This window comes from Polyodon spathula, chromosome 11 (assembly GCF_017654505.1).
Source record: "Polyodon spathula isolate WHYD16114869_AA chromosome 11, ASM1765450v1, whole genome shotgun sequence".
In the NCBI taxonomy this organism is placed as follows: Eukaryota; Metazoa; Chordata; class Actinopteri; order Acipenseriformes; family Polyodontidae; genus Polyodon; species Polyodon spathula.
Window position 1 is genome coordinate 30,359,577 of NC_054544.1, and position 16,851 is coordinate 30,376,427.

At 38.1% G+C, this 16,851-nt stretch overlaps 1 protein-coding gene across 2 annotated transcripts in view; it reads right to left on the reverse strand.

Moving 5' to 3' along the window:
* Positions 1–4,638: 4,638 nt before the first annotated feature.
* LOC121322583 (SPRY domain-containing SOCS box protein 4-like) overlaps positions 4,639–16,851 on the reverse strand; it is a 32,767-nt gene continuing 20,554 nt past the window's right edge. For both annotated transcript variants that reach the window (XM_041262716.1, XM_041262715.1), the window contains exon 4: positions 4,639–5,629. In XM_041262716.1, the coding sequence (XP_041118650.1) occupies positions 5,502–5,629 (128 nt within the window). In that variant the 3' untranslated portion in view covers positions 4,639–5,501. The remainder of the gene's footprint in view (positions 5,630–16,851) is intronic.

The following is a 16,851-nucleotide window of genomic DNA, read 5'->3' on the forward strand; positions in this document are numbered from 1 at the left end:
CTTGTTTCCTGCCGTGACATTGTCTCCAGCGTATCAAGTTATAAAGGATTGGCTCCGTTCCTCCCAGAGTCTGTGTCTTGCTCAGACCATCACGTGTGCGCTTTCTCCTGGCTTCACTCCATCTTGGCATGTGCCTTAAGAGCATAAGGCTGAGATATTAGGACTGTCTGTTCTGCACAAATTGCTTCCGAATGTGCAGGCTTTTCCAGACTTGACTGGGGGCCAGAAACCCAAATAATGCACATTTCTTAACAGAATGCTCCCACCTCGAAGGGATGAGGACTATCATTTTATTGTTGTACTTTATCTTCATTAATTGAAATGTACCACAGGCGTATTTCAGCAGAAAAGAACCAGCATCTTTGAAAAGATGTGTCCCTATGTACCATGTAACTGGTTGTATAAAATGCTACCAGTGCCCTTTACTTCAATCTGGTAGTGTGCATTATTCTACTAATCCCCAGTACAACTGTAAGGGTAAACAGTTGGCTGCCATGTGCAATTTTGAAGCCAGTAGAAATGAGATTATGGCAGTTTTCTTCAGGAGTCTAGCAGTCCCTCGTTCTTTAAAATCACCCTCAATATCAACAGTGCAAGACTTGGTGGGTAATATAGTTTACTTTTTATTTACTTCAACCAATGGATTCATTTAATTTACCACCATTTAAAATTGATTACCAGTAATCAAACCAAAAGGACCAGGAATTAGATAGAATTTGCCTACATTGGACGGTCAAAATGTAAATCTCATAACTGGGGAAAAAACAAAACCAAGAATACAGAACCTTCTAACCAAGAACGATTTTAGTATGTGTTACAAGTTGTCTGGATCAACAAAACACATGGTTTGGCGATGGTCTTTAGATACAGTCATTAAAAAAAGGAGCAAATACACTATTGATTATCTGGCAAACAGTACACTGTAAACACTGCGACTATCAAAGCTAAATTTTTAAACTGCACTGTAAGCTTGAGTTTTAAATGTGTGAATTAACAATCTTCAAATTCTCATTCATAATTCTACGACAACCTAAGCAATGCTCACTTCAAGGTTTAATTCCATTAAAGTAAAGTAAAGCACTTCATGTTTCACCTTAAATATACACTCCAGTCACACTCATTCTATAAAGGGAGCGCGTGCCACTCTAGGCAGGTGTTGTATGAAGGATTGTCATGATGCACTTATACAGGCCTAAGTTTTCCTCAGCCTAAATTGGGTCCAGTCACATTTCCATGGAAACCATGTTAAAACTAATGTAGGATGACAACCTAGTTATAAAATAGCTTTAAAACCACAATGTAAATTGCATTAAATTTATCATCCTAACTCACTGAAAGGCTGCAAAGCAATATAGCAGTCAGTGTATTTAAGGGTTAAGAATACATGCCTTTGAAAACTATTCCCTGGGCCTGCTTTACTGTCCGTGATAACAGGCTAGCTAACCTAGTTTTTTTACATTACTGTTCTGGAGTTGTTGAGATGGCTGCAATCTCGATAACAAGGGAAGAAACAGTTTCCTTGATAGTTTTCTTTCTTTTTTCTTTTTTTATTGACGACTTATTTAAATGTATTTTCTTTTAGTTAAATTTTATTTCCTAACAGTTGTGATAGGATGTGGCTCACTATAAATTCCAGGTTATACTTCATAAAAAAAGGACCAGAAAAACATAATTAAAGGATTACAACTCTGTACAGGAGGAACACATTCAGCTTTGCTAGGCGTTTTCGTTAAGGAGGTGTGTTCATGCAATTTCAAAACCAGACTGCATAGCAGACTTTTAAAAGCTGTAATCTTGGCCCCAAATCCATCTTGAAACTACACTAAGTGCTTTATTAACATAATTTTCCTCATACAGAAAGGAAATTAACAATAAAAGAGCTCTCAAAGCACATTGAAATCTGAGAACCAAACACCAGGGATGCAAGATCTTGGCAGTGCCAAAAAAAAAATCTTATTGATTTATTTTATTTCTGGATATTCTTTGCATTACATACACTGTAAAAAGATATTTCCACACCCAGAACTGTTGCTCACCAAGTTACAATCCTTTATTTATTAATTCATCACACTAAAAGGGAGCGGTCAAAACACAAGGATGACTCAATGTAACCTGGTTACAATGCCTTCTATACTGAAGTGCAGAGAGACAGCACAGAAATGAAAAATCAGCCAACAAATCCTGTATAGTACGTAAGTGTTTGTCTTCGGTGTGTGTCAACTGTTTTTCGTTGGCGAGCTATGTTGGTGAAGTACAGTAGGTTTAATACATATGTCTTCACTGATGCAAAGACCTACTGCATGGACAGATAGGGTGTGAACCCTTCACCTTGAGATCTTATCACTGTACAAAAGAGCCAGGCTCTCTCCAGCCAGCCGTTATGGACCTGGTCTATTTCCCTGCAGACACTTTATTGGACCTAATTAGTCTTTCATTGTGGAGTCTCAATGACCAGCTGTCCTGGACTCCTGTGGTACCGTGTCCTCACCGAGATGACAGAAGCAGTGCAGAAAACAGCATCTGTCAGTTAGTAATTCATGAAAACCAGGCCCTTATCACTTGCATGCATTATTGCATAAAAAAGAGACTTATTTTTGAAGGTCACTCTAACTATGTAGAAGAAAGAACTAGAAACACCATGGGTCAGGAGATGTGGGACTGGGTGGTAAAAGCTTACCCTTTCAAAGTACTTTCTGTTCATGCTTGTTGAACATGGATCTCAGAAAATCTTAAACTCTGGGATACCCCTTCACTTTAAGCCATAAAGTGTATCCTTTGTAGCTTAGGTAATACTAGATATTTTCTGATAAGCAACAGCACTTTGCAGCACACCAGTCCAAACCCTAAAAGTCAAGCAGGTTGTGCAGACATTCACTTTTAAAAAGATCACTACTGATTGCTTCAGAGTTTGCAAGTGGCGTGAACTCTGGAGTGACAAAGTGTAGTAAATAAGGTTCCGAAAACCTTTACCCTACCTTTAACTTCAATGACCCAGCTTTGCACTGCTCCCCTATTTGTTCTCTCCATCCCTGAAAACACAACGCTATACAGCAGAGGTAGATAACCTCTGCACCTCCAGGCCAGATATCTGTTCCAACCATGTGCTTAATAATTCAAACACATTAAAGTTTTAAATAAAAGCAGAAAACTAAAAAAGTCCTTTGATGCATGAAATGCAGTACTCTGATTGGCTAATGACGACACCATGATTTATAGCACAGAATACACTGTTGGAACCCTACGTGGACCAAGAACAATCAAAGTCAGCACACGTAACATCTCAATGAACGGTAATTAATTTCAATCTATGACCCGACTCACTTATGTCCCTGTAACTTACGGGAAAACCCTCCTAACCCATAAATAATGCAAAGCCAATGAATCAAATCCTATTTATTGCATACTTCCTCATGGTAAGAGATATTCAAATCAAGTTTCATGGCAAAGTCTATCTTTCAACTCTTTCTAAGAGATAGTCACTTTCTGTCAGAAACTTAGCACTGCAGTGCAAAATCACCCACCTTTGTTCAAATATACACCCATTGTTCTGAAAAAACAAGGTTTTATGCTTTTACAAATGGAATATTAAAAAAAACCAAATCCTGTTCTTTTAAAACATGTCCACCAGATGATTTGTATGACCACAAATGTGGCAGCCATCTTGGGTCACAGTTCAAAGTGATAGATGCCATTAGATTTCCCTCACAAGGAGTTTCCAGAACACTGGAAATCTGGTATCTCAAAATAAAAGAACCAGTGGAAGGACCATTATAAATAAGCTCCTCTCAACAGATGCTTCAAAACATTCTTGTTGATGTACATGTGCTGCAAAAAGTTTTTCTTTGAAAGCACGCACAGCAATCTCACTGCCAACTCCTCAAAACAAATGTAGCAAACTTCTCCAGCTGCATAGCAGGCTAGATGCCGAAAACTCAAGGTCTAAACTGCAAATCATTCATTTTTTTATTAAGGTCTGTTTACTAGAAACAATTCAGTTGTCCTAAAAGAACACGTTTTAAAACTAGTCAAGAACTCTAATTCCAAATGGCAAGGAACTGGAAGTCTTTCTTTTATATACAGTCACAATGCCCTTCAAGGAGGAGTTAATTCTTTAAAGGAGTACGCTCGAGGCTGTAGCAGAACAGATGTCAGGAAAGTTTTTTTTTGTTTTGTTTTTTTAGGATACCATACGCGAAATGGTTTGCAAGACATAAATCTAATTTCTACGAATTACTAACAGAATGGACAATACATTTAAAAATGACTCCTCCTCCCCCCTTCTTTACACCCTTTGCTCTGAAATTACCTATGTCTGTTAAAATGTTAAATTGCTAGGTTTGTTTGCATGTTACGAAACAGATGATTAGTAGTGTCAGTTAAAAATCAGCTGCAGCATATTTACCGTACTACAGAGGGTTGAAGTTTGTTTTTCTGTCATTTATATTGAAGTGATACAAAACTCAGAAGTAATTTAACCTGCTAACATGTGCATAAACTCGTGCCCAACATTAATCCCAGTAGTATCGTATCATTGTAATGCAAAATGTATCTGAACACGGACAATACACGGAGAAAGGTCTCCTTCAGTCACTTGTTTTATTCACATTAAAATATGCTAAAGGCAGCACTGTCCATACATTCGACTTCCTGCCAATTTAACACTCCAGTTAAAAAATAAAAAATAAAATAAAAAGCAGAACTAGTCAGGAAGACAAAAAAAACAAATCATAAAAGAAAAAGCAGCATCCTTTAAAAATACAAAAAATTGTGTGTGGAAACGCTAGAATTATTGTGAAGCTCCAATCCAGACATTATCCTGGGTACCGAGAGCAGAATTAATAAACCCCCTCTCTGACTCGAAACAGATAAATAAACATAATAAAATCACACACACACAAACACAGAGAGGAAGCTCATTAAAAAAAAAAGGAAAGGAGAGACTTAAGCTTTGAAAAGGTGACTTGTCTAAAGGCAGCATGGTAGTGAACAGATTCAAGGACGACGTCATGCAGAACTGCCTAGGAACACATTTTGCTTTGAACGTATCAGAATAAATATTAAGCCCCAGCCAGATCTAGCAGGCTTCTAATTTTAAAAAAGTAATACCGTAATATATTATATTCTATAATTACAAGACAAACTGTCTTGCAATGGTGGTAAAGACCCATATTGAACAATGAAAAAAATATTTGCTAACATAGTACTCTAATGTAGTCCTTCCTGGTGTTTGTGCATGGAAAGCAGAGGCCTGATCCAGAACATAGGCATCTCCAGAGGGTTCATGTCTTCTCAGCGAGTCAGAGGGTGTGTGAACTCCTGCCTCTGGTACAGTGGTTCCCATTGGGCTCTGCAGAGATCTGCCGATAATGATTCAGAACGACACCACATAAAATAGAAACTCAAGTGTTCACCACAGAGATGAGCAGCACTCTGTGTAAACAATAGCTTCCGTCATTGTTTGCATCGATTTCGTCCAGAATTTTTTTTTCTTCTTTTGTTATTTACTGGTATTGTAAATAACTCTTGAGGGACTGAGGCAAGGGTAGCGATTCTATTTCCTGCAGCCGATCTCTGCTGAGCGCTAGGCGCACTGATCTCCGGCACAAGTCCGTTAAGGGAAGAGGCTCCGCTGGAAGAGAAAGGAAACATGATGAGTTTATAGATTAGTATCTAAACTCACTAGAATGGAAAGGCAACGCTAAATCTTAAGCCAGTCAGATCTACAGGATGGTCAACTGCTCAGATTAATTGGGTTTTACCACTCCACGTGAGCAGTGATGCATAAAACCCCACCTGGTACCTACTGCTGCAGAGAACCACACAGACAGCCCAAAGTTTGACCCGTGTTTAAATAAACAGCTATTACTAAAAACAGGAGGTTTTCGACACTCTAAAAAGACCTTGGTAGTAGTTCACATAATTAAAAGTTGGTAGACTGCTCCCTATCTCTTGTTTCAGCGAGTCCCCACACCAACTACATATTTAGACCCCTGCTGAATATCCAGTTTGTTCAACCTAAGGCAATTAGCTAGCAATTGGTGGTGGAATAACTGAACACAGACACCAGTGAAAAAGTCTTCACCTAAGCAGAAAAAACAAGTTTCTAAACAATCTTATATAAAAACAGACTGCAAGAAAGGTTTTTTTGAGTTACTAAACTTGACACAGAGTGTGCCAACAGCATCACATCCCTGTGATAGGCTTTTTAAAAAAAATTTTGACAGGAAACCTTAGGTTTCCTTCTAGGCTCCAGTGATAAAATGTTAGAGAGAAAAAACACCCACACATTTCAGAAGCATACCTCTAATGTATAGCACACGATGGTGTTGCCAAGTTTTACAATCAAATTAAGGTTGATTACTTTTTTCAGGCAAGGAACGGACACATGAAAATCTTTCTATCAAGAATCTTTAGCCGACAAGAGTGCATATTATTAAACAGACACACCTTATTTAACACATTTAAATTCTCATCTTTGCAAAGCTTTTTACTAGACATGCTGTTGAAAGCAACACACACTGTGATAGTGAAAGGGGTTCTAGTTTAATTACCAAAATAAGCACCTTTCTTCCAAGCCAACTAATAAGAATTGAAAAAAAGTTACACCCAGAGTTCTTCTGACCTGTCATAACAAAAAGCAGTGACAAATTCTGCAGCTCTCTGGGAACAATTATGCCTTCGCTTGACTAGCGCAGTTCACGGACAAGTTTATCTTCCCTTGTCAGCTTAATACATGCACCTGAGACTGAACAGGGACAAGTTCTATTTCTCTGCCTTGCCATATCTCGACGAGGCAGTATACAGGTATATAAAATGTCAAGCTAAATATCTAGAGACTATGCCTGTATAAAAAACTTCCTGATGAGTTAAGCAAATTCTGAAAACACTGCCTTGAGTGACATCCACAATTTCCATTCACATCATTCAGGAACTGGGTTACATCAGATACCACCCCCCATCAAGAAAATATCACCATGACTCCCCTGTGCCATCATCATGAAAAACCAACTGAAGTCAGACTGACATTCTTTTCCAAGTCAGTGGAATCCCAATTTCTGCAGCTAAATTAGCACTGCAATTTAAATGCACAACCTTCAAGACTTGGGGGCATAGTTTGCTAAACGGTAATATATTCAAGAGAGCTGAATGATAAGTAAAGTCCAGCCAGACAAACCATATACAGTATGGATTTAAGAGATGAACACAAACTTAAATAAAAACATTTTTAAAAAAGAAGGAGACACATCCCTTTGGTTTAGCTATTGCCTTCATTTATGACATTAGGCTACAGTTTAACACTGCAATTGTCTTTGAAGGCATCACTTCAATAACCTTACATGAAAGACTATTGTCTGCATTATATCTCTAGCAGCTTCACATACCAATTAGCTCTACAGTATCCCTTAACTCATACATAAAACTTACTGGACTCATTACCTTTCCAAAAAACACTCAAGCCAATACTGAACAAATATTTAGTCTGAGTCAGACAGTTATGTCTCATTGGGTTTTCTTCTGCAAGAGGCTCTAATTGGCAACAGATGGTGACAAATACATACATTTATATATATATATATATATATATATATATATATATATATATATATATATATATATATATATATATATATACACACAAAAGCCACACACTCACACTTGCAACTGCGGACAGACAGGCGGTATGAATCATTTATAATGGCTGGACTCATTTAGAAACAAGCCAACAAGAGAGAACATTTCTTTTTAAAATTACTTTTCTGATTATACCCATTATAAAAAGACAAGTACATGTTCGGCAGAACTGCCGTGGGAATGGAACTGAATTAAATGAATTGAAAAAGGTAATGTATCCTCTCAGAAGACAGGAAGGCAGATTAAATCACTTTAAAAAAAAAAAAAAAACACAAAAACATTTTTCCCGCCTGTTTAGACCCAATAACTTTTTTTCACCTCACCAAAAACTGATGCTACCAAACTATTTGGCCCCGGAGAAAGGCTAGTAAAAATCACCACTTGGATACATGGGGCATCTGACCAGTAGAGATCACCACCAGGACTGGAAAGATGCCAGGTCGAGTTCTCCTGCCCAATGCACAGGATCACAAAAAGGCCAAGGTAGCACTACCAGGACTCAAACCAGCAAGCTCCTGATCGGCTCACCCTGGGCTCTTGCACAGTGGGAATCCACAAATCACATATGACATGAAAGCTTTGTACAGCAGTGTTTCTGTATAGCAATCTTTAAATTTCCAAGAACCGACTAATTCCATTAACTTAAAGACTAGAAACAGATAAGCATACAACAGGAGGCATGTGTTAAGTTGCTTGCTGTATAAAGTGTGGTACTGTAAAGCTGATCCAAGTTAAAAACAGCAGCACCTATAGGAAAGAACGAAACTCCATTCCTAAAAATCAGGCCCCATAAGACTCCCAGGTCATTTGATATATAATTCATGTATCGGTATCTGACCAGGTAAAAAATACAAATTGTGAGGCACCAGTTTCAGCTTGCGAGTCAACAAAATACCAACAATTTCTCTGGGGTTAAGAACGTGATGGGGCTTTTGTTTCCGTCAACACTACGACAAAGTAACTCATGGCTCTCACTGAGCTACTCTAACAAGTAGGGGATTCAAAAAAAAAAAAAAGACACCTTCCAGGGCACTGCAAAATTGAGTCTATTGATCCTTCTCCCCACTCCCAGCTGCGACAAGGGAAAGGAAGAACAGATTAGATAAGGCACCAAATGACAACAGGTACCTGAATGATTTCTCAAAAGGTACTTTATTATTTCACTGGTATTGGGGCTTGTTGCATTTCAGACAGTGTTCCCAAGCGAAAGTGGAAATTCATTAAGAGGACATGGTTGATATCAGTTTCAGATAGCTCTAAATAAATCCCATTTCCCCTTCTTTAATCTCGTACTTGAAAGAACAAAAAGACACAACGGCATCATTGTAGGACTTTTAGTAATAGCTGTAAACCATGATGAACACAACTTCATTTGCTGTTTATCATTGCTCAAGCCACACTTTTCCCTCAAGCCAAAGACCCTGGATAAAATGATGCTTGTTTGAATCTCCATGCAAAACCGTTGCTTCCACAGGGGGTAAGGTTTTAAATGGATCAACACAATTCAAAGCAGCCCAAGATTAGCCATTGTAAAAAAAAGCGCTGGTGTATATTTACAATAATCACAGTCCTTGGAGTAAAGAGGCGAATATCTAAGGAAGTAGAGCGTATCCATGAAATGTAAAAGCTTTACTAAAAAGGTCAGGCATTTACCGTAGGTAATAAAACGCCAACAATTTAGGTGTGCAAGTTACACCCACCCACTTTCAATACAATATAAACACCACATGCTCTGTACAGCAGTGATTGATTATAATGGATTTTCAAAAGAACGCAGCCTCATTATATAATGACATTCAATTGCAAGAATCCCTTTCTTCCAATCATCAAAGAAAATGGCAGAACAGTTCACTGTTTTCTATAGGGGTTTTGCAGAATGTCTTAAAAAAAAAACACTTGTATTTTTTGTAATTTTTTGTAATCTTCTGGCACAAGTTAAAGAGGGCATTAAGGACATCCCTCTGCAGCAGAGACTGCCAACCCTGGTCCTGGCAAGTCCCGATCCTGCAGCTTTCATAGGTGTCTTTACATTCTCAATGGCTAAAGGTCTGGAACTAATGTTAAATCATGACTAATTAAGCCAATAATTGGTTCAATTAACAGCTTGATAGAAACTAAAACCAGAAGACCCTGTAGCGCCAGGACCAGGGTTGAAGACTCTGCTTTACAGCAATCTATGTAGAAACCAAAACAAAGTTTGTAATGACTCCTTGCCACAGAGCTGAACTTTTAAAATCGCTAAATATACTGGTTGTTTTTCCCAGATACCCAGTTGAATAAATCATCCAGCTAAACCTGAGGGAACCTCTGTATCTGCAAAGGTTAAAGTTTTCATTTCAGCATGGAAAGTCGATTTCCACTATTTATAGAGCCATTCACCCTTCAAAAAGCATTCATCAATTCCCTGGTTTCCATGTGTTGATTTGTAGATAAGTTAATTAAATAAAAATAAATACATAATAAAACAAAAATAAAATAAATAAAGCCTTTGTGACCTGCATTGGAGGTGCCAGGTGCAGCTGACTGAAAACAGCATTACAATTTGAATCCAGCAGTCAAATCGCTGCACTTGGTTAGGACTACATGCTACAGGTCTACTTGTTTAATTTTTGTTAGAGATGAAAGCCTTAAAATGGAGTACAAGCATAAAACAAAAGGTCTGAAGAGGGATCAGCAGTAGAGATTGACTTGCCTCAAGTTACTGCCCAAATTTTCTATGGGACTCACTATATGTCTTCCAAATAATGATTATATATCCTGCAGAAGGGCTGCCTACAGTCTCTCCAGCCCAACGGCAGATCGATGGTTCACAATGTACACATGCAGTGGGGGTAGCTATTGAAGAGAATCAGAGCCCTGCATTACAGCCCAGCAGTGGGACTGGACTCCCATGGGACCCATGAACATGTCAGCAGGAATGGGATCAAATTACTTCATTGCAGGTGGGATTGGGTGTGCAAAAACTTCAGGATTGCGGTAATTTGCAGGAACAGACTAAAATCTCTCATCCGTTTACTGAGTGTAACAAGAAAAGTCTTAATTGTTCTGTTTGAGCTTCTCTGTTTATAAGTATGTAGCTTTCAGTAGCATTCCAAATCCGGGTGAAGTTGGAGTCAGAGAATCAGCAGTCTTGTTCGATTTCATTCATTTAAAACACAAGTTGAAACATGTAAACGTTGAATGGTAAAGATTCAAAACAGAACCACATAGACCACGGCAGTGTTAATCGTAGTAAGTACTCAAAATGGTAGATTTGGCATAAATTGCATATATACATTAAAAAATGTATAATATAAACCAAGTTGCATCCTATATATTTTTAGTCCATCTGTTGACACTATCTTACTGTAGTAATTTAAAATCCGTCTCTGGTGCGGGATTAGGCAGTATTTAAAAGGTTTTTGCGGAAGGGAGCAGGATTAAAAAAATAATCCCGCGCAGGGCTCTGGCCTGCATTGATGTACACTACTGACCTTTCAGGATTTTTTTTTTCTTTCTGTTCAAATCTCCTCCATTAGGAGAAGGCACATTGTAGATTACTGAAGTTCTTGTTAACCTATTTAGGCGCTGCCCATCACAACACTACTTCATTAAGTGGTACTGTAGGAATGATCATGCAACCAATGGAATATACTATGTAACATAGTTATAACTCGCTGACTGCTGCACGTGTGGCACAGAACCCTCGAACCTTCCATAAATAGCATTTTCAATAGAGCCTGCAACCACTCAAGACCCCAGTCTCATAAACCCATCCTGCTTTCACCCCTATGTGTTTAAGAGCAGTGTGATAAACCAGCGTGATCCGTCCCTCAAACCTAACCTGCCAGAACTTCCCCGCCGTGGTTTGCTTGGCTTGCAGAGCAGATTTCTAACCCCACAGAGAAGATGTGAGGAAACCCTCTGACAGGCTCTCTTTGAACTGGTATTTTGAGTCATGAGCCGGCACATCCTCACGGCATCCTTTCAGGCCAGCCCTGCTTGAACGACATCCTTTTTAAATCGTCGACAATGCAACCCAATGCTCAAGCTTGCTTAAGCGTTCTTTTAAATTAAAATCCACTAAAGCATATTAAAACACACACACCCCACAATGAATACTTAAACTCAGACCCCGTCTGTAAAAACACACACACTTCAGGACTGCTATAAACCACCAGTTATGTCTGTTTTAAAACAAAGATCTACATGTAAACGGCTCCTCCTCTGAATATTATTCAATCAGTGCTCTATTTTAGGGCCATTTGGTTGTTTCTTTGCCACTAAAACTTTTTCAAGGAGTTGCAAAATCACAATCTGCAGCCTCCTCCAGCTTCCTTAGTCAGTCATGAAGAAAACAGGATGCTTAAAACAACGGCACACTGTTGATTTTCAGTTTTGAAAATACATCCAGCATGTTTCAAGGAGGATATCATATGATACTGCTATCAGTTTACAAACACAGGATCCTACTTCAGTGAACAATAACACTTTTTAATTTTTTTAAATAACATTCAAGATAAAATGTAGGGTGGAAAAGGTTCTACTGTACATCTGTATTGCAAATCAGGACTTCGAATGACCCCCATTTTCATAATTCCATTACTGTAAATCCACATTACCAGCAGCCTATAATGGCCCCTTGCAGACAGTCCCTTGGTTCCCATTAAAATCTTGCAAGGGTTGGAAACTGGCAGAGCCTGCTTGGCAAAACCCCATAGGGCTGTAAATATTTATAAATCCATTAAAGAAAAAAAAAAAAAAAGCCATTTTATTAATTTTTTTTCTAACTGACAGTTTTGTTAGTTTGAAGGCCCAGATAAAAGGAGAGTTCAGTGAATCACAGAATAACTGTAACCAGAAAGTTGAAATAATCTCCAATACTTTACCAAAGTGGGATATTCGTTTTTAATGAGATTTGTGAATAAATGCCAATCCGTAAAATCATTTTGATAAATATTAATTTAGAAGCATCTCACTTTTTATATTCTAGCTTTAGCATCATTGCTGAATGTCATCTCCAAAATGTTTTTTTTTTTTTTTTGTTTGTTTTTGTTTTTTTATTAAGGGGAGTGTTTTGCCCAACGTCTTCAGTGTTAGATTAATATGTGATGCCAAAAGGGATTTGTCATTTTTGAATTTGTTTTAAAATGGCACAAGGGACAAGTAAGTTACTGATTAACAAGCTGTTTTCCTTCTCAGACCAGAGGAACAAAATGCAAGAGGGAATTAAATGACACAAGAATTGTCTCCCCTTTATTACTCCTAAAACACATTAAAACTGCCTGAAAACCCTTCATGCGGAGCTCGTATAAATGTTTCACACATCTTCAAGCCCACAAGATGCATTCTAAAAAGGGATGACAAAAATAGATCACGATGCTGTCACTGGCATGCTGCAGCCCAGTTGTTTGCCAGACAGCCTCAGCATCTAATTCCCCCATCTTCAGGGAATTACTGCAGCTTCTAATCAATCCACACTGAAGAGCCTGGTGAAGTAGGAAAGGGGGAGGGGGGGATGCACTGAATCCAAGATGCTGTGGCATGGCAGTGTGGAGGTATAAATTACACACGTCAACCTTTCCAGGGGTGACTCACTATCAGCACAATAGAACGTAATGCTTTCTGAAGTGCTCTTATCCGGAAATTACACATTTATTTGAAAACTAATGGAAAATGACAGAGCCTTGCGGGCATGTGTGCCCTTAAATGAGCCCCCTTAATTAACCTTGATAGCACTAGATGTAGTTCCATCCCATTTCAACCTCTGCAGTACAGCCCCAGAAATGTTGAGGAAAAAAAAAGTTAGGTGAAGAATGTCTACGTTTCTACATAGAAGTACAGCCTAGCGATTAGTGGTATAGTTTGTAGTTCTTTCAGAATACAAAATATATTTCTTTAAAAATGAAGTAATCTGCAATTCAATAAATATATAGCTTCCATCACTGCTGTTTTGCACTTTTAATTAACATTTCACAGCAAATTAAATGTGTCACTCTAATTAATGGATTAATACCAAATCACAGGGCTCTTTATATAATAAATAAAAATAAACACACACATACACATTATAATGGTATGACCCAGGTCATCACAGTGGAGTTTCTAAAAAGATCCATAGGATTGATAGATAGAGTTCAAAATGAACTGGACAGAGTGGGTGGGGATGTAAAAATAAAAAACACATACATTACCAGATGAACTCACTGGTGATGCAACACCTCACTTATGAAAGTGACCCTGAGTAGCAACAGCTAGGAGAACATTTAAACAATTAATTCAATGGATGATTTCTGCAATCCGAATATAATAAGGAAATCATTTGTTGTAACCACAACACTTCCACACTGCTTGTGTGAACTATTTGTTCTAAGCCAGATCGACAAAGCACAGTAAACTGTTTATGTACATTTAAAATAGTTTATGCCACATGCACACCAATGGATGTGTTTTTCCATAAACTCCATTCAGTTATTAAAGAATATCTTAAAGTTTTATCGCACTCGCAGTTTTTCGTAGGTTATGTGTATAGGCACTTCCACTATACAAAATCCCAGCAAGGGATATTAAATGCATCTGCTTTAGTTCTCACTGCAGCAGTATCGGTTGTTTTCAGGATTCCAAACCTAGAAAGGTGCAAAACACCCCAAGCTCTCCTGTTGCCTTCACAACAATGGAATGTGGAAACTGTTCTTTTCAGGCAAAGGCACAGTTATTCTTAGGAAAGCATTTTAAACTTATCACTCATATAAAAACATGCATTAAAAAAAAAAAAAAAAAAAAACACTCCACACTGTTACGAATCACTTGAATAGGGTCAGAGCGGGGGTGAAAACCAAGAGCTTCTATCTGGAATCATTCTCTTCGGAGTCCACCCTGGATGACATGACCTCTCCACTTGCAGTTCAAAAGGCAACGTGGAAGCGCATACAGGTACAGCTGATGGTGCAACTCATCATTTTATTTAAGTGTATTAAAATGTTGGTGCTCATGAAATGTATTGAACTGGCAGCACTGACTGTCCACTGTATTTCTGCACAAACTGTAAACTCCTCATAATTGCCTCAAGCCTGCTATTGAGGATCCACTGTATAAAGACCAATAACCCCATTACACTTGTGACATGCAAGCTTGATTTGAACCCTGGCCTCTGGCAGAAGGATGATTGTATAGCAGCATACTCATTGTAGTGTTTTTTTTTTTTTTTTTTTTTGCATTATTTTAAAATGTCACACTGTTACACATGGACAGAAATAAGTAAATGAACAAATACATACACAAGTAATGCAACATAATGACTAATCCATAATGTAAATTAATGCCTCAGCATGTTTTGTTTTTCATATTGCAGGCTTGACTTAATACAGAACAGCTGGCTCATGGTAATGTATATACTACCAGACATAAGCAATGGATACAATGCCTTGTCGTCACGTTTTCCAGGACCTAGCAGAGTGACATTAGCTTTGCTGACCTTAATGCAATATGCACCAGTTATTTCAAAGGTCATCATGGGCACTTCAGTAAGGAGCCTATCAATACTGCAGTGCCTGAGCACACTGCACCAACACTTCACAAAATACCACTGTGAAAATTCACGTTACAAGTCAAACCAGCTCTTTTCTAAACCACTTTACTGATACACAGGCCACAACAGTCTAAGAAACAATGTTTTCATTTTAAAACGAAAGACACTTTAATTCCCCAGTCAATACCCTACTGTATTTAGGAGCAGCTTATAACTGGATATTCGGAAAGCATGTTGACAGATACTAATACTCTGTCACTGAATGAAGCCAAAATTAGATAGAGTAAATGGCTGGTAAGAATACCTCTCCAATCCATGCTTCCTTCCTCCCAAAGAGCTTACACATCATGCGGCAGAGTTACATCACTGAACTCAGAAGAGGCCTCGTTTCAGCAGTTATCGACATGGCTGTAGATGGGCACACACACCAGATTTTCCTATCAATTTCCTATTTAGTTCAAGCATTGAGTTTGTTCAAATATTTGGCATCTTGATGCTTTTAAAAAAAAATAAAAAATTATTTACTGCGGTAAATAGTTTATTACGTGTTGCATCTAGGTCAACCAGATTTAAAATAAATAAATGAAACAAAAAAACACCACACACCACAAAAAACAAACCATACAGTTTGTTCAGAAGACACACAGGTCAGCCACTCAGCTGTGCACCCAAGGGCACTGTAAACTGATGCTCTACTGCATACTGTATGGTTCTGTTAATGCAAAACAATATTGGCTGGAGATGTGTATATTAAGAGGAATTTAGGCCGTGACAAGAAATTATTCTGAAACAAGAAAAGCTTACACAAGTCTGAACTGTGGAAGCAATAATGTGTGCATTCAGAGTACATGTAAAGCCAGGGCACTTCTGAATAGTACAAAGTTTAACATTTCTTCAAAGCAAATGTCTGTTGAGACTAGGCCTATAAGAAGTACTTCAAGAAAAATGGGTTTTTCTTTTTAAAAAACAAAACAAAAACACAGGATATTTGTTTTATTGTTTTGCAGAATATTGAAAACCTCCATTCATCAACACAGCTGCACACTTTCTACAGCATGGAAAGCTCACTGTAAATGATCACATTTGTGCGGTTTTAGGCAAGATCTGCATATGGGTTCAGCAAAAACCATTAATGTAATGGAAACAAAATTCAGTTTTAAAATTTGAAGAGTCTGGGAGAGACATCTTTAAAATATTAATGTAGACAAAGAAATATATAATGTTCAGTTTCCACAAACCTTTCTACCATTTGCACTGTTCACAAAACAGTTTTAATAAATTCGTCAAACCGAACCTATCAAAAGAAATGCTATTCTGTGCATTATCTCCCTGTATGATGCAAGTGTTTTGAAATGTGTCAGTTTCATCTTGCCTTCAAATCTCAAATGTACAAGCTGAACCAAGGAAAATAAAGTAGTCTTGACACTTCAAACTCCAGTCCAGCTCTGATGCCAAGCCCAAATTGGAAACATATAAGCAGTACACTGTTGTGGACGCACCACACAACAAATACCCACCTTGCATGCAATACAACGTGGTGCTGAAATATCTGCAGGTGTTAGAAATTAACCTGGAAACCCCCAAGAGTTGACCACTGTCAAGAAAAGGTACCAATTACTATATCTGAAACAATGACCTACATGGCAAAGAACCGCTCTGCTGCACATCACGTAGAGCTCATTAAACTCAGAAGCACTTTCATTACTGCAAGA